This window comes from Tetrao urogallus (genome assembly GCF_951394365.1).
Source record: "Tetrao urogallus genome assembly, chromosome: 4".
NCBI classification, from domain to species: domain Eukaryota; kingdom Metazoa; phylum Chordata; class Aves; order Galliformes; family Phasianidae; genus Tetrao; species Tetrao urogallus.
Window position 1 is genome coordinate 45,510,168 of NC_136817.1, and position 26,258 is coordinate 45,536,425.

Below are 26,258 nucleotides of genomic sequence, written 5' to 3' on the forward strand. Positions count from 1 at the left end.
TAAAAGTCATTTAAGCTAGTCAGAGTAATTATCATACTCTATAGGGCCTGATAAAGGTTGTTTCATCAAATTTTCAGGCCATAATTTTTCTCCTTGTACTTAATAATGTTTCTTGTGACTGTGCTTTTACTGAAGGACAATGAATTATAAAATATAGGCTGCATGTTACGGAAAACAGTAGTAGTGTTATCATGAAAACAGCTATCTTCTATAGTTAATAAAGACTTACTAGGTTTCTAACACCTATTATAGACTGGTTTTAATTATTATTATTATTATTATTCCCCTTGCATTAATGTTAAAAAGTAACATGTTTTGTAGTACCAGTCAGTTTTTTGTGGTTTCAGACCTTCTTGGTCCAAAAGTGGTTTTCGCATGTTCTTCAATTCACATGATAGTTCAACAGCAGCTGACACTGAGATTGAGGGAAGAAGTGCACAAAATTCATGGGTGATCTCTTCTAAAATCCATGAGTGTGTTCAATGTGCACCTCAAAAGATCCTTGAGCTGATAGTTATTTACATAATTACAATGATGAAGTATTGCTGCAGTGGAAATTCTATCCATCAAAGTCATAGGAATGCCCTTGAAACACAAAACTAGTCTGTTTATGGCCTTTCCGTCATCCTCTACCAGTTGGAATGGCAAACAATGCTGAGATGCTCATAAAGTACTGCAAGAAGCAACACTAAAAAAATCCATCTTTGACAGCTCTCTCTCTTTCATTCTCAGGCTGATTCCTTTGCCCGTCACTGGGCATCTCTCCATACAAATCCATCTTCTCTTCACATCCTTGACATTGCAATGAAGTGGTTTTCTCTGTGTAGCAGAAGTCTGTAGACAGCACGGTAAGCTTCCTGATGTGCAGTTACAAGGTGTCTGGGATTACAGGAAGCTGTCCTCTACCAGATCCGAGGAGTCAATCCCGATGTCATCCATCATGTCAATGTCCTCAATGGTCTCGTCCTCTCTCTTGATAAAAGTAGAGCTACTGGAACCAGTTTCAATGGCACTTTCTTCAGATGTCTGTGAACTGGAAGAGACAAAGATCTCAGAGCTAAAATACACATTAAAAGGCACCAAGTAAGTACCCCAATTTATGAACTGAACTGAACACCACATCTACACTTGCTTTCTGATGCATGACATAATCTTACTCTGACCATGTTTCCTAGGATGCAACACATCTTGTATCTCAAGGGTAATGAACCACCTGGAAATTCATAGGAGGAAGTTGTTCATATGTACCTCCAGGCACTTTCTGACTCATTAGAAGAATATCATTACAACAGTGCTGGGACAGTAGATTAAGTTGAGTGACAACAGATAACAATAAAAGCAGTAGACAGTAAGATAACACAAAGAATTACAGATAGAGGTAGTAAATCTTAATCTGGTTAGTGTTCCTTAGAAACTTCATTTGTCCCACTATTCAAAATAGTGCAAAAATTTCCAATGTGTGGCATGCAAGCTCTAGTTCATTGCTGACAAAAATGCATGCTAATGGTGATAACTATGTTGAAAAACAGTGTTTTGTAGCTGAGACTGTGCTGTGTCAAATAGTGATATTGTTCTCTTTGTGTCTATTGTAGTTTCTATGGAAATAATAGGAGACATTACTTTTGGAGTGACCTATGTATAATGCTGCTGAAAAGGAAGTACTGAATTAAGCCACTGCCATTTACAGTGGAGGTTATATGTAGCTGTGCTTTGGTGAAATCATTCATATAAGCTGATAAGGAAGCAATAAAAATTTCTGGATATAATGTTATGAAAAAAATATTACAGATTATAATGAAAAAAAAACTTATCCTGAATTTTAAAGCTCGTGAACTTCAGTCCCTTCAAACTGGAATCACAGAATCATAGAATTGCTCAGATAGGAAAAGACCTTAAAGATCATCAAATCCAACCGCAGCCAAACCATACTACCTTAACTAACAACCCTCAGCTAAATCCTGTCCCTGAGCAACACATCCAAATGGTTTTTAAACACGTCCAGGGATGGTCACTCAACCACCTCCCCGGGGAGCCTATTCCAGTGCTTAACAACCCTTTCTGTAAATAAGCTTTTCCTGACACCCAACCTAAACCTCCCCTGGTTTGAAGTCATTGAGCTGTAGAGGCAAATGTGATGTAAAATGTGATGTAAAAAGTGCCAACTGAGGCATCAGACAGTCGCTGTGACTTGGCCAAGTTAGCAGTTGCCTTCCTCTGGCAGTCACAGAAGAGCCAAAATGAGGTATTTCACATTGGAAACATTATGGCCAATACCACTGCCATACTGTACAGAACCTTCCTAATGCATGACTAATGCAGAGCCTAGGAAATGAACTGTGGAGTACGATTCTAAAAAGTATTAATGCATGTCACCAAACGCGACCCAGAAAGGTGACCATGGGCTACCTGATTTGCAAACTGTACCCACCTGTGCCTGTTCCTTTTGCCAAGCTCATCTTCAGAAACAGGGTCAATGTCAGGCAGGGGGATAATGTACCCACTGTCAGCGCTCAGCCTCTGCTCATCAAATCCGCTCTCTCTATCCTTTAACTTGTCTTCATTCTTGTAGGTGACACCAATGTAAGCATTGTCACAGTCCCCTCTCATTCGAGTGACAGCTGGGTGATCACTTTTCAGGAAGTCCAGGTGAATCTTCTCGTAGCTCTGAAAATATATCAACAACCTCATTAGATGTTATTCACTAAGACCACCTTTCTTCAGCTGAGTAGCTATGATTCATTAACCCCCAAAACATTTGCTCAATGAGTCTGCAACACTGGATGTAAAAGCCCAGCACCACCAAGTTACTGAGAGTTCTAAGTGACAGGTTGGTTTTAGAAGATACAGGAATGAGTGTGGCAGCACAGAGGAGACAAGTAGATGTGACACAGAGGTAGAGAAAGAAGGAAGGGCAGACTGGGAAATGGAACACCAAATGATGTAGCAGGCAAAGCTTTTCCAGAAGCAGTAGAAATTTGAATCCAAACTCAAACTTCTATCGAAGAGGGAGGGGGAGAAATTCTAAATATGGGCAATATATAATCCCTTTTCTGGAATACTTTCACTGCCTAGAAAATTCTCTGCAAATATATTTTTAAAAAAACATGTTTTGCTAGAAACATGGAGTTGGTAGGATATCACTGAATAAAACTGCAAAATTGCTTTTCTCGATAACCTCAGCTTCCTTTCCCCAGAACATGTAATGCCCCTGCCTGCATTATGTAACTCATACAGGTTAGGATGTGTCAGTCCAGTGTTCATGGCTCTGATGGCTGGACCAACAGTCACATTTCCCTCTAAAAACATGCACAAAATACAGACCTTTTTGTACTCTCCAGGCAACAAACTCTCCACGATTTCACTCAAATGGTAAAATGAAGGTCTTTTCTCTGGTTCACTGTTCCAGCACTTTACCATGATCTCATACCTACAGATAAGATGGAAAACAATTTAATCAACTGGGAAGGAAAACAAGCTATCAGGCAAAAACAAAAGGCAAAATTGTCCAGAGGCTGGCCAGACATGGGAAAGCCAAATACGCACGTACACTTCATTGGTTGCATGATCAGGTTTTGCCATTCGGTAGCCACTCTTTATCTTATTGTAGAAAGTGGAGTCAACCATCATGCCAGGATATGGTGTGCCACCTGCAGATAAAACAGAAGAAAAAAACACTATATGAAACTGAATTTAAAAATATTATTTTACATTGTGTTAATATTTGCAGCCTTGAAATAAACGACAGCTTATGATAATAAAAATGTTTGCAAATCCACAAATACCAACCAGCTAGTGTTTGCTGAACTACATAAAGATGCTGACTTGGAGAAAACGGACAATTCAATTGTCTGGTTAATACTCTGCTGGGACAAATTTTAAATTTCAGAGTTTGTTGAGTATGTCTATGAGCCTAGAAGGGTAAGATGCAATGGTTTTAAAAATCTTTTTGAGAACTGCTCCGAGGCTCATATAGTTATTCCAGTTTTTGATCATTTTATGTTTTGTGATGTGAGATAAGAACTTTAAAAACAGTATTAAACAAGCCTGGAAGCTGTTGGCAGGCACGTGTGCCTTCAGGTATGAAATATTCTTTTCTCCCAATGAGGGGTTACTTGTACAGAACTGGAGCTTTGCAATTCACTGCTTGCAGCGTCAAGTGGCTCTAAAGTGGAACCTGATCATAAAATTGCAATACTGACTTTTCACTGGGGAAGCTGAGTGGTCCCCAGATAGCGTCCCCAAATACTTACTAGCTGCTCAGACCAAAGTTTGACATGACATCAAAATTAATGAAACTAAACCAAAGCTGACAAAAATAACTGAAGTACGTTGTATTGCATCAGCTGCAAGGTATTTCTGGTATGCTCTGAAGTGAAACGTTGTCTAGAAAAGACTGAGGCTGGTACCACTTAAAAAAAAAAAAAAAAATCCCTTTGCAGTGTTTCTGAAGAGTATTGACTGAACACAGAGGTTGCATGATACCCAGATCAGGTGGTCAGCCTGCATCTGGCAGACTTGAGGTCATGCTCTGCCACTGTCTTCCCATGCTATTTTGAGCAAGTCAGTTTCTTGTGTATGTTTCACTTTTCAAGAAAGAGTGGGCTTTCCCAGGTGCAGGCATGCATGCTGTAATATTTACTCCAAAGACCTCCTTTTCAAAAGCAAGGTTTTCACCTAAAAATAGGCTTTAGACCCTACCTTACAAGTAAGACAATAAGCACAGACTTAGTTGTGCTTCAATTCTCCATCTAAATAGCACTTCTGTGACCCCAGTGATACTTGTGAGTGGATATTTATAGGGTCCTGTGATGCCCAGAGATTGCAGTTATCAATACTATAAATAGCAGTGCAAATGATGTTTTTGAGAAGCAGCTCTATAACAACTTATTCTAGAAAATAATGTTAGGCTTGGGGTTGCCATGGGGCAGTAGCAGATACATACAGGCGTGATTAATTCTTCTCAAAGTAAATCTGGGCAAAGCACAGTTACTGAAGCAGGCCAGCCACCCGCCCAGGAGGCTAATTAATCAGCCTGAGTCGAGAGCCAGGCTGCTCCCAGCTGGGAAATGTATATTGTCTGTAATTGCTAAACACTGTCATAACCACTTTACGCTGCCATAAACCAACTGTGAGAATGGTGCTGACCTGGAAATGAGAAATCAGTGTCCTAGAAGATTGACATTTTGTTTTCATTTTGTAATGGGGCTTAGATGGGATCGTTTGAAACATATACAAAGAGATTGCTTCTAAATAGCCACTCGGCTGAGATGCAGCCAAGGCACCCTGATGCATGAGGAAGTTCATTCCTCCACAGTTTGGCCAGAAATTCCATCCTGGCACCAATATTTTTCCACAGAAGCTTTTCACTCTCTGCTTTCAATTTTCTGTCAAAAAAAAAAACCAAGCTTGCAAAAACAAAAACAAAAAACAACAACAACAAAAAAAAACACACAAAACCTTGCAAAAGTAAATAAATGAATAAATAAATAAAACCAAATCTTTTGGAGAATAGGGACATCTTCAAACTTAATGCTGGCACTTGAAACCTCATGTAGAAGAAACTAAAAGTTTATTTCACACCTATATTCCTACTGCAGGATTTGAAACGCTGTATGTAGAACAGCTTGGACTGAAAAAAAAAATTAATTACAACATGTAAGAAAGTGTTCACAGTACATACCAAGAGAAAATATTTCCCACAGCAGAATACCATAAGACCAGACATCACTTAATGTTGTGTACAGATTGTCAAAAATGCTTTCAGGTGCCATCCATTTTACTGGAAGGAAGGTCTGTAGCAGAAAGAAAGAAACCCCAAACCACATAGATTAGTCATTAAAGAAATGCTTCCTGTTACAACTGTTGTTTGACAGTCGGGATTAGCTTCTCTTTAATAAGAAAAACTTGTGAATGTGGCTAGTACGTATTTTTAATTCCATTTCACAAGGAGATATCAGGATTAGAAGCAACACTACTCTGCTCCCCACAAGAGTTTATTAAACTACAACTGTATTCATTTTCTCACTAGCAAATGACTAGGCTGATTGGAGATATAATGCAAAGGGTGGCACTGATGATCTAGATCTGATATGTCATTGATGGATGTGTTACTACTCTACATAGTGACAGATCCTTAATTTATCCACTCACAAAACTTGCCAGTTAAAATGTAAGCCTGTGAAGCACTAAGTGAGGCCAAAGAGCTTTCCAGCTTTCAAGCAATCTTAGGAAAGTCACAAGAATTAATGAACCGAAGAAAAATTGTTCTCGAGAGTGCTCATCTCAGCAGTTAATTAGTGTAACCAATACTGCTAACCGGCATTTAAGGCTGACACTTCTCACTGCAGTTAAAGCAAAGCTCAGGGGATTAAGAAATACATACGCTGCCCTTGGAGACGTAGTTGGAATCATGCATGATGTCTCTAGCCAACCCAAAGTCACAGATCTTCACGATTTTGCCTTGAGCCAGAAGGACATTACGAGCTGCCAAGTCACGGTGCACGCACTGCATGGAGAGAAATTAAGTCTTTCAAGGAAGTGCTAATTCCTAGAGGGCTGTTTCACTTCCAAAGCTCTCTGAAAACACCCAGATCATGTTGGCTTTCTGGGCACAGTCTTAACTTCTTCTACAGTTCTTAACCTTCTTCTACTGCACAGGCACCAATACTGTCTTCTGTTAACAGAGTCATGGAGGCATGAGTCCTCAGAAATAGAGGGGGCTCATGTGCATTTACAACAGTGGGTAGGATGCAAAAGTGATGCCTGTCCTCTCAACCCATGGTGTGCTAATGATAGATCGCGCTTGCACCACACTGGCCTGTGCTTGGATGGATCCTCCACCTAGACCCTGCTGAGATCCATCACTGACCTATGACCCTGACTTTACCAATGACACAGGCTGAAAACGAGGAAGAGGATTTTGCTTTGATTTCTCAAATCATGGCAGTCTCAGTCTCCAGGTAAGTTAAAAAGCTGGTTAGAACCCCAAAACACGATTATATTGTATTTGTTTTCAGAATCTAAACTGAAACCCATAGTTGAGACATTTGGACATTTCTTGCATTTTTACTTACTGTTTTATTTACTTACATTTTTAGAAGCCAAGAATTCCATTCCCCGTGCAACCTGGTAGGTGAAGCTTAGCAAATCCAGTAGGCTCAGACCCTCTGAACTGTCATCTGAAAGAAGGTTTTTTACTTCTGAATCTATTGAGAAACAGAGAAAAGTATATATACATTTGTGCTGCAAAGTGTGAAAGCAGCATCCATTTCCTTTACCTGAAATGATTCTGAGCTGACAACTGTAGCAGGCTGCCATGACCAAAACTATCTTCACAGTAACTAACCAATGCTGATGTCTGCATCAGTTGCTGACATATACTGCTTTTAGTGTTAAATGTAACTTTTGTTTTTTCTCCTGTCTGTATATTTTTCCCACAAAATTGCAGGAAAAAAAGAAATTTAAAAGGCTCACTGAAGTGTTACACAGGTTGTTTATTATACTCAGTGTGTGGTTCAAAAACACCAGGTTTTTTTGCATACGCATACATTCTTATCCACTTACACTTTCTGAACACTGCTGTATTTCCCAACGAGTATCTACTGGAACAGATCCAATACCAGCAAAAACAATCAGGAATTCTATGGCAACTAATCTTATATTTTTTATGAAAGATGTCGGCAAAAAAACGGTCATGATTCTGTGATTCATTTCTCCCTACTGTCCTAGAGCACAATACGAGTACATTAGTCTGCCATGTAAATCTGGGGCTGGCTATGCTTCAGTTCCTGGGGCCAGAAGTGACTGTGCCTATTTTTAAGTAAAGCATATTTAGATTCTGAGAAAAGGAACAGGGAATAGGATGTATTCATTATCCTCATTACATAATCCAGGAAAGTATTTGGGATTGTTGCACATTTGGTGCCAGTTAATGTGAAATGTAAGTGGAAACAGAGCAATATAAATTACCATTATTGTTGTTCACTCCTACTGCTCAAAATCTTGCAGACTACAAGACTAATGAAACCACTGCCTCCAAAGAATGTCTGCAGCCCCACTCCAGAATATGGCCCTTAAGCACTTCAGTACAGAAGCAAACAAATTGCCCCAGCAGTTTCACTAGAGCACACTGACAGTCACAAAATCACAGAATCATAAGGCACCAGCTTTTAGCTTATAGCAGATACTCATATGCAGAACACAGTTGAGTAGTTTACAGCCATGTCGTAAGTGGCAAAAATCAGACATATTTATTTGTGTTAGTGATGCATGCAAATAGGACAACTCTAAGTTACCTGACAAAGATTTCTTCTTATATGAAGCAGGTCGATCATACACAGATCTCTGAATATCAGAGTATTTAGATCCCTCTTTCCTTTCCAGCATTGGCACATACTGAGTTGTATCAGCTTGTTTCATGTCCATGTATTCTCCAGTGTTTTCAAATGATAAAATCACATAGCTGAAATTATAAAAAATAAAGCAGTTGTATCAGCTACCAAGGAAGGTGGCTTCCCTGCCATAGCATCCTATGTTCTGATAGTTTTTAGGACACAGTTGCATTGCTAAGAAACACAAGGGTTTAAGAGCTGATTTATTGATAGGGAACACACATAATAATCCTTCATTACAACACAGCAATGTATTATCACACACACATTACCACAGACTACAGTAGTTGAACCTATATAAGTGCTTCAAACTTGTCCTTTTGTCATCAGTCAGGTATATAGACATATCTTGTCTAACTTCCAGCAATCTCACTGAACTCAGCTATTACTATATAGAGTGTTTAGTTCAATGAGTTCAAAAAGACAGATCAGTTTATTCACTCACACAGTTTGCATCAAACCCAGTCAAGCTGAGCAAAGCCATGCTTAGAAGAATAGTCCCAGATGGACTTGGCTACTGTCAGTTGGTCTATTTGCCAGTGTGGTTTTTTGAAGGAATTTCTGACTCCTTCTTAATCCTGGCTGATGTTATGGCATTGCTTGATTGTTTAATGCATAATGACAAGCTTCCTCCACCATCATCTGGCAAAAGCTGCTCAAAGCAATACACTGAGACTAGCTAGACCATTGGTAGATAAAGGAGAACACTTAAATACAGATAGCAAGCTCTGTCACATTATTTGACGGAAAGGAGTTTTAAACAGTGAAAAATTCCCAATTAGGAAAAAAGGAAATCAGATAGCTGTGCTCTACCTGTAATACTTGGATGGACAGAGACAAAAGGACATCTATACAGAAAGGAGCAACACTGGGCTGTGCTTTCTTAATGGAAACATGCTTTGGGACCTCAGGATAGATAGGGAAGAGGGAATGGAGAGACGACATTGACTGTATGCTCCAGACATGCTGGAACAAGGCAGGTGCAGGGCTACTGTTTTCCTATAAATATGTTTTTTCTTCTAAATCCGTATATCTTTCACACTACTTTGGGCAGAGTGAAATTTGTTTAAAAGGTCTGCAAATCTGTGTGTTGTGTTTTCCCATGTATCTTGTTTAGAAGGAAGGCTGTAAGCAGCTGTGTCTATGGAGAACATGCAGTGGTCCTGGGGCTGTGGGCATCTGCACAGAGGAAACATGGATCTAGGATGCATGTCAGGCATATTGAACAGAAGCCTCTGAAATCTTTTTAGATCTAACAGTACTGATGAGCAAAAGCCCACTGAGATGAATTAGGGAGAGCTCCAAATCAAGGAATGAAAGGAAAGGAATAAGAGTTAGTAATGCTATTCCTTACATTGTAGGTCATACATTTTTTTTCCCCTCTTTCCCACCTTCTTGTGCTTTCATCAGCTGGGTTCATCCCAAAGATATCCAGATCTTTCTTTGGTTTCTCTGGATGTCGACTGAGGAAGTTGTCCCTGTTCTTGTGCAGATAGTTCACCAAATCACCATAAAAGCAGTATTCAGTGATTATGTAAATAGGACCTGATGAAATAAGGCAAAATTATGCATCTTTCAAAAACGACAGCTCCCAAAGACAACAGAAAATCAAATATAAAACATGAAGATTACTAGAGTTAATACATTTCTACTTATTAAATTACGACTGCCAAATAACAAGTAGGCTTGTGAAATCTATATTCATTTATATTTAATGCTAAGGTCAATCTCATTTGATATTTGTGTGATTGTTAAACTGTGAATGATAGCTCCACAACAGGCATCTGTTTAATCAGCCAAACCCACCTGATTTTGTACAAGCTCCAAGCAGGTTCACAATATTCAGGTGGGGCCCAAGATGTGTCATTATCTTCAGTTCAGACATGAGTGCCTGTTTTTCACTGGATCTAGCCGTAGCTGTTGAAAAAGTACACCTGCCTCTGAGTGAGAGCAACCACCATCTTCACAATAACAATTGATCTCTCTTTGCCTGCCTCAAAGAGCATTTCTAAAATGATTTCTTGAAGAAGACTGTGTCCTTTTCTTGACAATAGGACTTCTTAAGACTTGGAGGAAGAGTCATAAGTCATAGAATCATAGAATCATTAAGGTTGAAAAAGATCTCTAAGATCATCTAGTCCAACTATCCACTTACCATCAATTTTGCCCATTAAACCATATCCCTAAGTACCACGATTCTTGAAGATGGTTCTTGAACACCTAATGAATGACCATCAGCTCTGCTGATGGATACCTCTTCAATGGAGCAGAAGATACAAAAGGTAGGAGAAGGAAAGTAAAATGTCCTGGTTAAGAAGCATTGTAAGTAACAAAAGGGCTTCAGATATCCATCAGGAAAGAGGACTTATCTGATCTATCTCTAGAGCTGACCCAGTCTATTTGCCCTTTTCCAGGGGTATATTAGATTGCCTGTGTAGCACAGGGGCACTTTGCAAGCTGCTTTTTTCAGCACTAGAAAGTTCCTCATGGTTCTTGAGCAACTGGTACAAACCTGCTCCACACTGTAGGTAGATTTGAAGGTTCAGATATGGAGAAGCTATTTATGCACAGGCAGTGCTCAAATAATGTAATGGGAACATGCACCAACTAGAATAGAAAATGGAATGGTGATAACTTACGTTTCAGCATTTTCACAGCTACTTTCATCACTGGTTGAGAACGACTCAGTCCATATGCTGTCCCTTCCACCACTTTTCCGAATGCACCAGAACCAAGGATTCGACCTGAACATGAGAAAGAGCATTTTTTATTCCAGTGTGTAACAGCAATTAGCCTCATTTTCTGCTGCTGTTCCTCTTCGGGCTATGAGTTCACTCACTTAGACAGAACACTGATGTTAATAATAACAATAATAATAATAATAATAATAATAATAATAATAATAATAATAATAATAATAATAATAATAATACGTGATGTTGTTAAACAGAAAATGCAAATATATTTTAAAGAAACTAAGTACAGTTCCTAAATAAAAGCAAGCAAACAAGCATTAGAAGCACATCTACATGTGGGATCCTGTAGGAGAAGAACTCTGAGAAACAATGCTGTTCATACAGATTTGTCCCTTATTCTGCCATTCTACCCTCACCCTCCCTAAGCATTGAACTTCCTATACCTAAACTTGCCTCAGTCAGTATCCGACTACAGCACAGCTGTGGCCTTCACTTCAGATCTGAACTAGGCTCTCCAGCTGTGGTTTTAGGTTACTATATTGATGCTGATACAGCTACCAGTAAGACAGGCTGAAGGGAATCAGCAGAACATTTAGAAATAGACAAGCAAGAACATCAGTAATCTGAAGGAAGCTGAAATACATATTGATCACATATGAGGGAAACTCCTCTGAAGTTTAATGTACAAGTGTGTTTCATCTGGTCGAATAAATTTTATTGCAAATTTCCAAGTGCTATGATGAAACAGCTAATGTTTATACATATTTACTCTTCCCACAAATCAATTTAGACAAAAAGTTTTGATTATTATATCCTGTCTTCTATTATGGATGCAGCATGCAGAAAAATTGTGTATAGATTGAGCAGAATTCTAAAGAAGTATGAAGTGCACAAACATAATACAAAATACTATAATTCATTGATTCCATATTGGACAGCAAGTTCATTAAGGCAACGTTTATTCAGTGAACAAACCCCTGTATGAGCTCCAGATGCCAGGACATTTTCATATTCCCAATGAGATCTTTCTTTTTTTTTTTTTTTTTTTAAACTTCCAACATCAGGAGACTGTATAGGGCTTTTTACTATGGAGATAAATGGCATTTTGTCTATGATATTCACTTGCATTTTGAACTTTCTGCCTTTTACGCATCTGAAGGTGCTATATGGCATGCAATACCACATGTTTCTGTTATCCTAAGGCTACAGCCCATACTTTTATTGTATACACTCTTTAGGGAAAAAGTTTCCAGCCAAAAATAAATATCTACATCATTAGCAAGCACAAGAAATGGTGTGCGCTTAGATGAGTTACAACTAAGAACTTCTCCAAGATCATGACAGTGTAGTTTGTCATGCACACGAAAACCATGCTGTTTCTTCTCAAGATTCCTGTGCTCCAAGTTATTCTTTCCAGTCAGTCAGGATGTGAGAAATCTTCCCACTAAATTTCAGACTAATTCAAACAACCTGAAATTTGGCCCCTGAAATTTTTCAGCCTGAAAATCTGGAAGCCACATGGCAGGATGCAGCCCTTCAGAAAGTGATCGCGTTTGCTGATGCTCCTTGATCTTCCTGTCTTCACGAGCCAATTTCTCCCCAAACCATGAGACACACATCTCCCTCCCATCCCTCAGCCCAGCCTGAGTGCATTCAGAGGCAGGGGGAGCGCTTCCGGAGTGGCAGGGAGCTTTGCTGCTATTCCCCTTTTCACCCTCTCGACGCACATCCCATCTGTTCTACACTTGAAATTCAGAGCCAGGTGGGAGCTGACTGCTTACAAGTCGGAGGCATCTGTAATGCAACCAGCTCCATCACATTCTGGATGTCAAGGCCTTCAGCAGAGACCAAAATTAAATTGTGTATTTATTATTCTTAATAGAAAGGCACGACTGGGATCTGCCTGCTGGAGGAACAGGACTGCTTCTCTGTGACAGAGGGACTGTGCAGACAGCATCACTGCCAAGCTCCTGAAGCTTCTAGAGGAACCGCACTCGGGATGAGAGCTGATTTCAGCCCAACCTCTGCCCAGGTCTGCAGTGTCTGCTGAGACAAGCAAAGGTTCCATATTTCTGAGAGGACACACCTACAAAGATGAAGTCCCAAACACGGTTTTCTTGACTAGACTGTTCTTCGGCTAAAATTAAACTTGGATTCACCCCATACTGACCCATAACTTTCTTGACAAATACCAAAGGCCAAACAAGCTTTATAACCCATACCTAGCTTCCAGACTCATGAGAAATTAGGTACCACATCCCCAAATGTGATAAACCTTGAACCTTAACTTGCCTTTTGCAAGCTGCAAATAGAGATGGGTCTGATTCTATTAGACCAGCATTTCATTTTATGAAGTCCACTGTGACAAAAGGGGGAGTTGTTAGGAAGTGATGGAAGCAACTCTGCAGCCTCTACTGCCATCCCAAAACCCTGAGATCCCACAGCACTCAGGTCTCTCTCCTCAAAGGGCCCTGGCCTCTGCCTCGTCAGTTGAAGGAGGATGTCCCGCAGGGACCTCACTGCTTCTCAGCAGTACCAGGGAGAATGGCACACAAGCAGCTCACTGCATTATCCAATTTCGTGTTGTTGCACATCCCCTAGTCCTGTGCTGGTTGCTGGGTGTTTTAAATGAGTATTACACACTTAGTGGAATGGAGATAGCAAAGGGAAATGTGCAATGTAACTCTAATTTATTAATGGTAACTCCAGCGAGCCAACGTTCAGAGTTGGCATTTCATGCTGCTCTACACTCCAGGCACTAGTAGCTGGAAAAAAAAAGAAGAAAAACCATATACACAAATAGACACCAGCTGGCTTACTCAGCTAGAGTGGGAAGCACTCATCTGAATGAGCCAAAATGTTTTTTCATCCTCCTTCAGAGCCTCCTTGAGTTAAAGGTGTGATTCTTTTGCTGCCATCTTCCACTTCAATAAGGGAAAACCCACATAGACCAGAATTACCAGATTTAGAAACAAAACAGGTCCCCATCAGCCTGATAGGAAACATTTAAAAAGGCAAAACTGCCAGCAGAGAAATGTTAACCATGTCAAGAAGAATGCTTGAGCAGTCCTGTTTGCTAGCAGGACAAGTAGCAACCAAGTTCAAAGCTCTGACTGTCATGAATGTACTTGAGAACAGGAAAGCACTGAAGGAGACTGATGCTCATGAGTCAGAGGCAGACAAAGTCACAGCAGTCGTCTGTTAACTCAGATCTGACAATTTAGGCAGATAATTAAAGTCTGAATTGTAATAAAATAATTCCATTAAATATTCACCCTCTCCTAGTTTTCAATTAGCAACATGAATTGAATCAAAGGAAGTCATTCCTGAACCAGAAAAAATTGTGCCTCTTCTTTTAAGAATTAGCATCAATTCTTTCTCTGTGATGGAGCAAGGAGAATGACAGCAGGGGAATGTATTCTGTAAACAACATCGAACAAAAACTCTCCCTTCAGTTCTCTTCTGCATTTTTTTGTATGCAGCTTGATGCACAGACACCTCCAAGAGAGGGCTGATTTGTGCACTTAAAGCACTCTCTAGTTAGAACATTAAAATTTTATAATCACTACAGTTTCGACTGATATAAATGACAAATCAGGCCAGTTAGCTGAATTCTGCATGAACTCTAAAGCAGGGACAACAAAACAAGAAAGCAAAGGAGGAAGGAAGAAGGGCACTAGCCACAAAAACACATTATGCAGTTACTCAGCAATTATACATGCACATCATGGATTAATAATTTTAAAAATATTTCTAATAAAATTATATAACTACTTGCAGGTTTCCCTTGGCCTCTCCACATAAACATAAATGTCTTGCAAATTAAAAATACTGATTCACTTCTTCTGAGTGTCTTAGCAGCAGTGACTGTTGGAGCTGGAATTTAACCCTGGCAAGGACCCTTAAGTCATGTTGAGATGGGCACTGAACATCTGGAGCACTGCAGTGCTGCACTGAAGGTGTAGAAAACACTAACACGAGTTGCTCAAGGCTGACACCAATGCAGAAGAAGGGGATGTGGAAGGAAAACAATGGAAACAGATAGAGACTCTGGGCTTCATGGCCATGAGGAAACTTACCAAGCACTAACCCATCTCGAGGAAACTCCCATCTGGAGTCATAAGGTAGCTGCATTGGGTCCACATAAATGTATTCATGCCCATCAGGGCTGATAGACTCAATGACTCTCCATCTTATCTCATACCTCGGCTTCTGCAAAGCATATTGAATGTAATCATTAGCCTTATGTCTGACTTGAGATCAAAACCCAACTGGGCTCAGCGTCCAAACTGAAATACTTCTTTCTAGATTACCTGTTTCCAGATGATGACCAGGACAATCAGTGAAATTATCACAATCACCAACAGTACTAAGACGGCAGCAGCCACTGTCAGTTCTGATCGCAAGGCTGTGGAGTAAAAAGACAGGCCATATTTTCCTCCTGAGCCATGAAAGCATGACGCATGTATAAGATACCCATCTCCCACACCTTTCTAGTTCCCATGTCCTACAGATGTGGAAATAGCACCTGGGCTGGTGACTGTTAAGCCTCACTGAGCCTCTCAGAGCTACAGTCTTCTTTGTTTAGAAGAACAGCCACTCATAATAAAATGATAAAATGAATCAGATATCCCATAAAGACCTGTAAAATGCCTCATTCTCAGATGTTTCTGGGTGAATAAAATCCTTTTTCATTTATTTTTATTTGCAGCAGTTTATGTTTTTATCTACTAAACTTTCTTATAGACTAAAGTGAAGTGCGCTAACGAGAGGTGAAGCTGGCTGCTGTAATCTTACAGAAGGACAAAGCAAACTCACTGGGAGCCACAAGTTTCAGTTCCCGAGTAACAGCACCAAGGTCGTTTCTTGCTACACATCTCACAGCCAGGGTTTCCTCTACCTTCTGGAAGGTCACCTGGCTTTCCACCATATTCTTCTCATCCAGGTGGGCTTCCATGTGTATATCAGAGATATTGTTAGTCAAAAGAGTCCAGGAAGTGTCATTGCTGCATCTGCAGAGAGTAACAGTGGAAACATGCGTAGGGTGTAGGTGTGGATAAAGAGTCACCACAATAGGAATCATCTTCTCCTATGCCTTTCTTCTATCAATTATAATTTTGAAGAGCAGGAATGCTTAAGACCACCTTTGTGAAAAGCCTGCATCATTCTCCCATTGGAATTATCAGCCTTCTGGTACTAACTATTGCTGACACTTTGAAAATTTGATCATGTAGCCCAGTGGGTCCAGCAGAGATAGATTTTGATGATACTAGGTATCCTGTAGAGTTATAGCAGTGGATGGATCTCTACTTCTACCTGAATCCTTCATGCCATACAAGGCTTCCTGTGGCAGGGCTAAGAGGATGACTGTCCCAGGTGGCAGGAGGAGATTTTAGTGCAGTGGGAGTGGAGCACATGGGATGGAGGTCCCAGGGCTCCTAGACTCCTTCCATGTTTAATCTTCTCCTTGGCATACACAGCCTCCCAGAGAGAGCTCAACAGCTCCTAGCAGCTACAGAAGGAAACAGTGTAGACCAGCAAAGCCAGGAATGATCACTACATATGTCTAGAACACTTTGAAGGTGACAATTATAATCTGGGGGGAAATTGTTCAATTGAAAATTTAGAAGCATGCAAGAATGTTAATCAGGGATCTGAGGTACCTGTGAAGTAGCAGGAGCCCTCAGAATGGAGGGACAGGTACCTTTAAGATCTACTATATTCAATTAAAGAACTGAAAGCTTTTACCAAAGTTAAATGGATGCACTGTGTATTCTTCTATTTCACATAATCACTAGGAAGGGTACTGAAAACCTCTCAAAATGTAAGCAATGTGTCTCTGAAAAGACATTAGAATTATGGCTTACTAGCCCTTGATGAGGAAAACATGGTATGATAACTAATAATGTTAAGCTAGCCAAGAATAAAGCAGTCATGTTTTAGATAAAGCTCCTCTTCTTACTTTTTAATGTCCTTGCAAACCAGCCATTCCACATCAGGAAGTGGGGTCCCTTCAGCCAAGCACCTCACTGTCTGCCTGCCAGCAGAGCCTTGGTGGTCGTCCATGAGGTCTAAGATCAAGGCTGGAACTGGAAAGGAGTCAGGAATTTGTTAAAACATTCAAGAGAGTCTAAAAAAGCAGCCTGGACTCTCAAACAAAGCAGGGCAGGTATTGTTTGTCTGACAGCTTAGTGGCAGCTAGAGCCACTTGGCCAGGAGATCCCTGTCTGCTGAGGAACATGGGGTATCCCAGGCTAGAGCCATGAAAAGAAAGTGCTGTGTGTATGCCACGTCCTCATGTCATGCTAAATGAGTTATCGTTCCCACTGTCAGCTGGAATAACTTAGATGGAGGATAAAGTTTCTTTCTGGCACAAGGCCAGTGCAGAAGTCAAAGCCAGGATTAGAGTACAAGAGCTGTGAGGACTCAGCACACATGCACTGTTCCAGAAACCCCAGTTCACACTTCTCTTATCTCCACAGCTCAGGCAATCCAGTACTCATTGTTGAGTAAGTGGATCAAGTTTGTGCTGTGGCCCACCAGTTCTGGTGAGCAAGGCTTTGGGAGCCCTTACCTTGTATTAGTAACGAGAAGGTGTATCTCTTAATCTCATCTTCATTTTCAGCAACCAAAGTATAGTACCCACTGTCTTCTTCCTTGGCCCGGATCAATTTTAGTACACTTTGAAACCTGCAGAAATGGGAGTTCTGGTTTGTACTTTTGTATGCTTATATTTTGTTGTTCAAAGCAGGCATAAAAAATCTACTTCAGTGCAACATATAATCTGGATACATGGATATTATAATGTGCTGACACTCAGCATTTCTGGCATGCCTTTGCACTAAAATCATTGTTCAAACAGTAAATAGTTATCAAAACACAACCAACAAAGAAGTGGGCATTATTATATTCTGCTTGGTTCCGACGAAGACTGTGATTTTTCTGGAAATAGCAAAAGATTATTGGAGTGAAGATTTTTTGGAGGAACTGAAGAGGGTTAGTACCCAGAATCCAAGATTTGTATGGTTTGGAGATGTTAATGCTATTAAGCATTACGCTTTAGAGCAGAAAACACAGGATTTTTAAATGTTATTGAGGAAGAAGCAACAAACTGCAGTGGAAAGAGAAAGCAGAAGTTCTCAGATTTCTAGAGGAGAAACTCTCAAGCCAACGTGGCAAAGTAAGATTCATAAGATAATTTTTACCGTGTTTCCTGGACCCTGTTTGAACTAGTAACAATCTCAGTAAGATTTTCAATCAGAGTCACATTATCCTTCAACCAGTACATTTTTGGAGCGGGGTACGCCTGCACATCGACGACAAAATTTTTGACTTCATGTAGATTGACAGCTTCCAAAGGGCTAAACTGAGGCTCTAGATGAATGAACCCTTTGTCTGAAAATAAAAAAGCCATGCATGAACAATGCTGTGCAGCATTTTTCAAGAAGAGTGTTTTCTAACACATTAATAATTTTTGGACACTGAAATCAGACTATACCATGAACTGTAATGACTACTTTCTTATTTTCCTTAACCTCCTTGGTTGCATGTCGAGCAGTACATTCATAATCCCCTGTGTCTTTCACTGAGGCGTCAGGAATGGTCAACGTGTAAACCAACTTCTGCGATGGGACTTTGATATCATCAAGTTTTATCAGACCTTTTTCTTTCTGTAGTTTGGAGAAGGAAAAAAAAAAACCTTACTTAAGTAAATAAGCTGAAAATTGAGGATTTATGATGCCACTGGAGCAAGAGCAACTGTCTAAACCTTGTAGGTCAGAAGAATTGTTTATTCAATCAGGGATATATCTTGAAGCCACAGGCATAAAAGGTCTGTCTATAGAAACAATATCCTTCTGGGGGCAGCCACAGACCAATGAGGAAATTTAGAGCTCATATTTTGTCAATATGAAACAAAATACCATGCAAACTTTGAGTGAGAAGCATGAAAGTGCATTTCACTGATTCTGCTACTTTCTCCTCGGATAGAAAAGCTGAAGGACATTTTATTAATTTTCTTTCTTTAGTTTGCCTAAAGAAGGGTGAAGATTTTTCCCTCCACCAGACAAAAAAAGTAACCATTTATTAGACGCTTTGTCCTCCCTGTTCTCAAAACAAGAATAATTTATTGGTAAGAGAAGAATCCTGCAAGAGTAAGGATGGGGAGAACGGTCAACCACGAGAGGCTAGAATAAAAAACATTTTGCAGATAGTTTTGAAAGATGGCATATAGCAGAGGCTTTAATGTTTAACGTAGAAAACAGAACAATACCTAAAATCATTTTTTCTTTTGGCATCTTAATGCACTCAAATAAAAGCTGCCATTTGGGATCACAAGTCATTTCTACTGCTCCATGCCCTGAGTTACCAGATTTTTATATGGGATGCTGTGGAATTCTCCACTGATAGGGACACTAACCAAATTTCACTGAATAAAGATGTGTATGGGAACTGCTGAGTCACAGCCTGAAACTCTGATTGATCACCTGAGGCGAGCCATGAGTCAGCCAGAGGAGCACAGCTGAAGGCAATTCACCTGTGCTGCAGGAAGGGGTGGAGCCTGGCTGCACCCCTCCTAGACCCATTTAAGAGCTGGCTACCAGTGGGGAAAGATATCACCTGGAGATCTCTCCTTCTGGTGTTTTGTGGTGAGCTCAACATAAGGGTAAGCCTTCCATTTATTCTCTCTTGTTATCATAGTCCACTTCACCTAACTCTCTTGTTTGTTTTGTGTTGTAACATCTTGATATCCATTGATTGTACAAGATGTTAAGCAGGTTTGAAGAGTTCTGAGGTTGTCCCAAAGTTTTAAGACTTTCTTACAACATATTTCTCATATGTTCTTTTTTTGTTTGAAAGTTCTCTTTAGTGAGTAATTACATTGACTGTAAGAATCATTTAATTTACGCTGGCACAAGATGCAACGAAGGCTCTGAACTTGATTCCCCATCATCCTATATTATGCTGAAGAACCCAGGATTTAAGAGAGCTATTTTAGAGATTCACACCCTCAGCAGTAGCACTATGTGCAGATGTCTGACACATTCCTAGATCTTTCTATTTCCACAACATTTCTTTTTCTTAGCCAGCACAAGACCTGAGAGGCAGCATTCCTCCTTCTGCACATGGGCTCCCAGTCACACCTCACCTTCCTCTCGTGCTTTGCATACTTGCTAACAATGCTCTAACTTTTGATACTGCTTTCTTCTGTGGTACCCTGAAAGTAAAATAAATTACTTTGTTTTTCTTTCCTCAGCTGCCCTCATTCAGAGCAGGAATTATTTCCAACCCCACCTTCTTCCTAATAAGTAACTATAAACATACAAACAACAACAAAAAAAAATTAGAGATTTACCACTTTCCCGGGATAATTCCACTGTAAATTAACCACCTCATTGTCAAAGACCACACAAGTCACTACGATTGTCTCGCCTGTTTTGTAGACAGTTTTCAGAGCTTCAATTTCAACCGGCAGCTGTGAAGTAGCTAAGAGAAGAGAGAGAGTGCAAATTTAGTTTAAAGTTATGCAATTGCTAAGCGAGCTGGGAACTAAAAGTGTCTATCAATACACCTGCAGGAGCAAGGAGTATCAGAGAAGTATATGATATAACCCCATGATGCTAGTGCTAATATAGCTCTTATATATGAGAAAGGAACTGGCCTACATATTATTTCTCAGGTTATTTTTTTTTTTTTTCCAAATGAAAATAAATAAATACCTCTTAAAATATAGATGAGGAACTCATCGGACTTGAACTCCATGCCTTTAACCATTGTTTTGCATGTATATGGTCCTGCAAGGAAGTTCCCTACGAAGCCTTGTTTGCTGTCATAGAAAGCATAGACAGGCTTGTCTAAACTGTTAACTAAGGTCACTTCAGCACTTGGGTCACTTGTCCGACAAGGGATAACGGTGGGATCACCTTCTTCTACTAGGATGAACTGGTCTTCTGGTAAGGAAGGAACAAAAGGCATGTCTGGATCTGTAAGAAATAAGAAGTTTACATTGCCTTGTTTTTTTTAAAGTCCACGTAGAGAAATTGGATGTCAATGACTATGTATGGGACCTAACTGAAATTAGTACAGTAGAAATCAGTTTTGATGTTTCTTATATGGCTAGCACCATTAAAGTTACAACTTCATCAAAAATACTTCAGGGTGCATCTCTTTGTGCGTTTCTAACATATCTAACACTGCAGTTATGAGACAGTTAATTATGGTCACAGCGTGTGGTTTTTGGACTATGGTATCCAACCATAAAAAAGCAAACAAACACCTGGTAATTTTAGTTCTTTTAAAGTCAACAAAATACATGCCAGCTTTCCTATCCGGCCAGTCCAAAGACTGAGTTCAAAACATAATTGCATAACATATCAAACATAAAAAGCAGAGCCCTCATATTATCTGCACTTGGCCATTTGGAATAAACAAATAATCCCCACTAGCCTGAAGCTTCTGTGCGAAGCTTTATAATGAAATTTAATAAACAGCAATACAAATCCCTCCAACAATAGTATTTATGCTGCACTGGCAGGCTCTTTGTAACAATAGTCCAAACACAGCCCTTTATCCCAAACACCCTGCCAAATCCATGTATTCATTTTCCCAAGTTAATTTGAAACAGAAACAAGATTCACCTCGTTTAGTTTTCTCTGTGCTTTTAGTGAAACTAGGATATTGTGTGAAGTCTCAAAGTAATCTTCCTTGGCCAAAGTGGGTTGCTGCCACCCATTGCCCTCCTAATTCATTGCAGGAAAAACAATTGTAAAGACAGTTTATAGTGGCAACAGAATCATTCTCTGTAATTTGGAGAAAAGGATATGTTTCTGCGTTTATGACATCTTCATGTTTGGTGAGTGGAAAAAATTACAGGGCGTCTCTGCCTTGCATATGTGGTAGGCTGAAATCTACACTCTCTTCAAAATCAAACCAAAAAAGCCTCTTCTTGAGGAAATCTTTCGTCTCTTGCCTCTGTATCCTTTTACTAGGTGAATTACAAGCCTACTTAACAACAAAATCTTTTGGTGATATGGGTAGACCTGGTTGGAAATTGAAATGCACGTGCCAAAGCCTGAAACCTCTTACTACTTCAAAAATGAATACAAACGCTTTAAGTTTATTGTGGGAAATGTAGAGAAAGTCTTGGAAGGATCACTGCATTCAAATCACACATCATGAACTGCAAAAACTTAATACCACTTCAAAATAGCCTTAAAAAAGCCTCATTATACTTTCCTGCCCTTTTCCCCTTCCACAATTCTCCTTACAGTTTCAGGCATCATCTCCTCTAAAACTTAAATAAATTTTGCAGGATTATCTACAATCCCTTCTTTTCTCCTTCATATCCTGCTAAAACTATTTACTGCAAACATCATAGCTGGATGTTTGCAGACCCTCTGGCCCTGCTCTTCTGCCACTCATCCTCTGCACATCGAGGAAATACTTAGTGCTTTGCCAGGCAGCCAGCTGCAGCTGTCTGCAGCGCCTAACACAATCACAGAAGAAAAGAAAAGAAAAAAAAAATCCTATCATTTTTATTTGATGGATAGCATGGAAATCCTTCAAAGGAATTTCCAGCCAGAAGATGGGAGTGGAAGGGCATAGCTGATGATAAGAAATTCTGAAAAGAAGGGATGCCATATCTTCTGGGTCCAACAGATTTTCCACCACTACAGAGAATGGTGGCACAGGGACTAGAAGGCTGTGGTTGTCATGAAAATTACCAGGTACTGCATGAAATGCTGTATGGAAATACCATATTTTTAATCTTGCCTCAGCAAGACTGCTGTCCAAGAGCAGCATTTCTTGCTTCTGCCTCTCTTGAAACAGCCACCACAAGACAGCTCTGCTGCTTTATGCTTCCTGGGCCCTGTGCGTGTGTGAGCTTCTCCTTATTCTCAATTTAAATTAAGTGAAGAACAAGAAATGGCCTTCCCCAGCTGGTGACTGCTTCAATGTCTGGCGTGGCACTAATTGGACCAGCACAAATCCCAGAACATCCACCAAAGTCAGCCATGAATGGGCCAATTATGCTGTATGACTCCAAATTCATCCTTCTTGAGAACTGAAGCTTCAACCAAAAATGTGAAAACCAGTATAAAGAAAGATGAATGTGTCTTCAGACTCAGAGGTGCTGGTCTCAATTTACGTGTTAGGGAGCAGCTCAGAGGTCATTTCCTTTCCCTCACTGGACAAGCTGCCCCCAGCAATATGCCTCCTACGAACACCTACGGGGCAGCCTTCCCACCCACCCCTGAGGAGGGCTGTGGCACCCCCACTTACCAGGCACATAGATGTAGATGTCCTTCCCCTCAACTTCCCCATCCTCCACTTGTGTGTGGTTATAATAGCAAACATACATGCCCGTGTGAGCGGCTGAGGCATTTCCGACTTCGAGCACTGTCACGAAGAGGCCACTGTTGTTCTCCTCGTGTCTGATGTCTATCCTGTGGCTTCCCTCGGTCACCGGGTACTGCCAGCTCACTTCGCTGTCTCCAGAGCATTTGAGTGTGAAATTGGAATTCAGCTGTACAACCATCTCATTTCTGTTGGGAACAATAGTCGGCAGAGGAAGCTGGCAAAGTGTTAGGAACGGTCCTGGAAAAAGACACAAATAAAGAACACATGAGCACACAGCCCATCCTCAGCACGGGGATGGGAGAGGAGGCAGTGTGGACCAGAACAGGCACCTTTATGGCCATTTCAGACGTACTGCACTCCAGGAAATTTGCCCTTGTTAAAAGCCAGAGCTGTTCCCAGCAGAGGGCAAATGGCCTCCCTTTGAAATGCTAAGCAAGGAGTGTTTGCTTGCAGCGTTCTGTTTGGCACATCCAGAGGTGAAAGACAGAGGGCGAGGTTAGAGAAGGTTCCCAATCCACACCTCGGCTTCCTGCCCAGATGTGGGCGCTGCTTTTTTGCCCTGGCTGCTGGTTCGTGGGCATTGCAGGGCTGGGCTGCAGGGCTCCGTGCAACGCGGTCAGGAAGTCAGCAGTCAGACAATTTTCGAGTAAGCTTGCAATTGAAAGTTAGAAACCGCTTCCCAAAGCCAACACCTGTGTTTTACATCTGGCATCTATTTCTGCAGAGGGCTGGAGTGGGGGCTTGGATCCAAAGCTTGTGCATCAGGTCTACCTCTAGCCAAAGCGTACAGAGGGTTTACAGCCAAATAAAACTGTATTTCGCTGAACTAGATGTTGTAGATGGCACCTCTTTTCAGATGCAATCTATGTTTACGTGATCAGATTTGCAAGCATAGGTAATTTGTAGGTGGGCTGGTGCAGGGCCAAGTCCCAGAAGGAAAATGAGGTCTACACCCACAGTTCCTGAAGGAAAAGAAAGGGGAATTCACCGGGGAAGCAGTGTGAAAGTGAGCTCTGCACAACAAACCAGCGCTGGGAGCCCAGGCGTTCTTTGAAACCAGTTTCCCACATCTGCATGTGTTATCTGAGCCTGCAGGGCCCGTTCTATATTTGGCAGCCCTGTGGCAAGCTTTGCCCTCCCCTCCCAGCTCCATGCGTCCTGCAGATGTGGACAGCTCTGTGGTGGGGACAGGGGTGCCGGGCCCACACAGGCAGCCCGCGCTGTGCAGAGGTGCTCCAGCATGGCAGGACTGGCAGCTGGAGTTCTGCCTTCTCTTGACCTACCAAAGGGAAGAGCAGAGAAATAGAAGCTGGAGGCGGCTGGCCAGCCATTTGGTGTGGGTTAATGTTGACATAGCGAAGGGGAACTGAAACATGGATTTATGAAGGAGCAGGGATGGCTTAGAGGAGTGAGGAATATTACCTGTGAGAAAACATCCCAGGATCAGGAACGTCCTTGGGGGAGCACCCATAGCTAGCGACAACTGCAACAGAAAGAAGGCAACAGGGAGCCAGTTAATAGCTACGGCAGCTTGCGGGATCCCTCGCTGCTAAAGGCAGGCACGTCCCTGGGACCCCTCTTGCACACGCAGCTTAGTGTAGTGCATGGGCTACGTGGTAATGGTGATATGGCCAGGGAACCACGACCACTACTCCTCACCCATTCTGGCCCACCCCACTCCTGAATTCTGGAAACACAGCCCAGAGCTGGCACTCGCAGCAAACAGCCTGCACACAGCCTGCTGCCTGCCACAGCATCCGGCACAGAGCCCAGAGAAACACCCTGCCCTGACGCGGGGTCAAAGCTGGTGAGAGTACAATGGCTGTATGCTGCATGCATCTGAATTTTCGCTGCTTGCAGCTTTTTTGGAGGGAGAAAAATGTATATTTAAAACCTACTTTTATTATAAATCTCACAACTGTAAGTGATATTTTTGTCTTACCATTGTACACAGTATATATATAGCTTACTGAATACAATACAAGACAATAGCGTTTATTGCTTATTTGGGAAGAATTCCCTTGATTGAGAGACATGCTATTTAAAACATATGCCAACATTTTCTGATGGAATAAATACCCAATGGACTGCAGGCCTGCACTGCCATCACTGAGCAGCTCTTCTCTTCAGCAGTGTGAAGAGCCATACATCATACGTGATCATTTCAGCTTTCAAACAAATAGTCATAAAGCATCAGTTGTGAGGAGGCAACAACAACAAGCACCACTGTAATTTTTGTGCAGTCTGAACCTATTTCTACTCAAAGCCCTCAAGCAGACTGCTGGATGTTTCGCAAAGAAGCAGCTCCTACGACCCCTGCTCCCATTGAGATCAATGGAGACTTCTGTCGATTTTAATAGTAATTGAATTTGGCCCAAATCCAACATATACTTAAAATAAGACTGTACAGAAGAACCCCTAACCTGAAACATGGACCAAGGAGTAAAATAAAGGATGATGTGTCAAAACAGAGACGACTTTTCAAAAGTCCCAGAGAATTTTAATTCATCCTCTGGTTTTCTGCTCCACAGTTCTGAGACAGGAAAGCACATAGGTGCATTCAGTCATTAAAGCAATGCCAGTACCATATGGGAGCAAACTGGTTGCGGCATGCCAAGGGGTGTTTCTAAACCAGCCCTTCTTTCCTCCTGCAACATGTGGTGCAGGCGATGCTCCTTTGCCAAGCAAAAAGTATCTGACTCTGATCAAACTGAAAGGTCTCAGGAGCAGAATTAAAAGACTTACAAAATACCAATCCCCTAAACACGTAGAAACAACCTTGGAATTTCAGCTGACAACATTCCAACAGAGA

General features: G+C 41.1%; 1 protein-coding gene across 1 annotated transcript; it reads right to left on the bottom strand.

Annotated features, from left to right (window-relative positions):
- Positions 1 to 885: 885 nt before the first annotated feature.
- Positions 886 to 24,917, bottom strand: PDGFRA (platelet derived growth factor receptor alpha; the record flags this gene model as incomplete). Its single annotated transcript, XM_079534203.1, has 22 exons — positions 886 to 1,033; positions 2,429 to 2,664; positions 3,322 to 3,427; positions 3,548 to 3,647; positions 5,681 to 5,792; positions 6,383 to 6,505; positions 7,090 to 7,205; positions 8,295 to 8,461; positions 9,782 to 9,935; positions 10,197 to 10,307; positions 11,030 to 11,134; positions 15,166 to 15,298; positions 15,400 to 15,494; positions 15,905 to 16,098; positions 17,049 to 17,175; positions 17,661 to 17,776; positions 18,292 to 18,481; positions 18,585 to 18,756; positions 20,442 to 20,572; positions 20,806 to 21,069; positions 23,369 to 23,683; positions 24,869 to 24,917. 22 exons carry the CDS (start codon positions 24,915 to 24,917, stop codon positions 886 to 888), a joined length of 3,264 nt encoding a protein of 1,087 aa, XP_079390329.1.
- Positions 24,918 to 26,258: the final 1,341 nt, after the last annotated feature.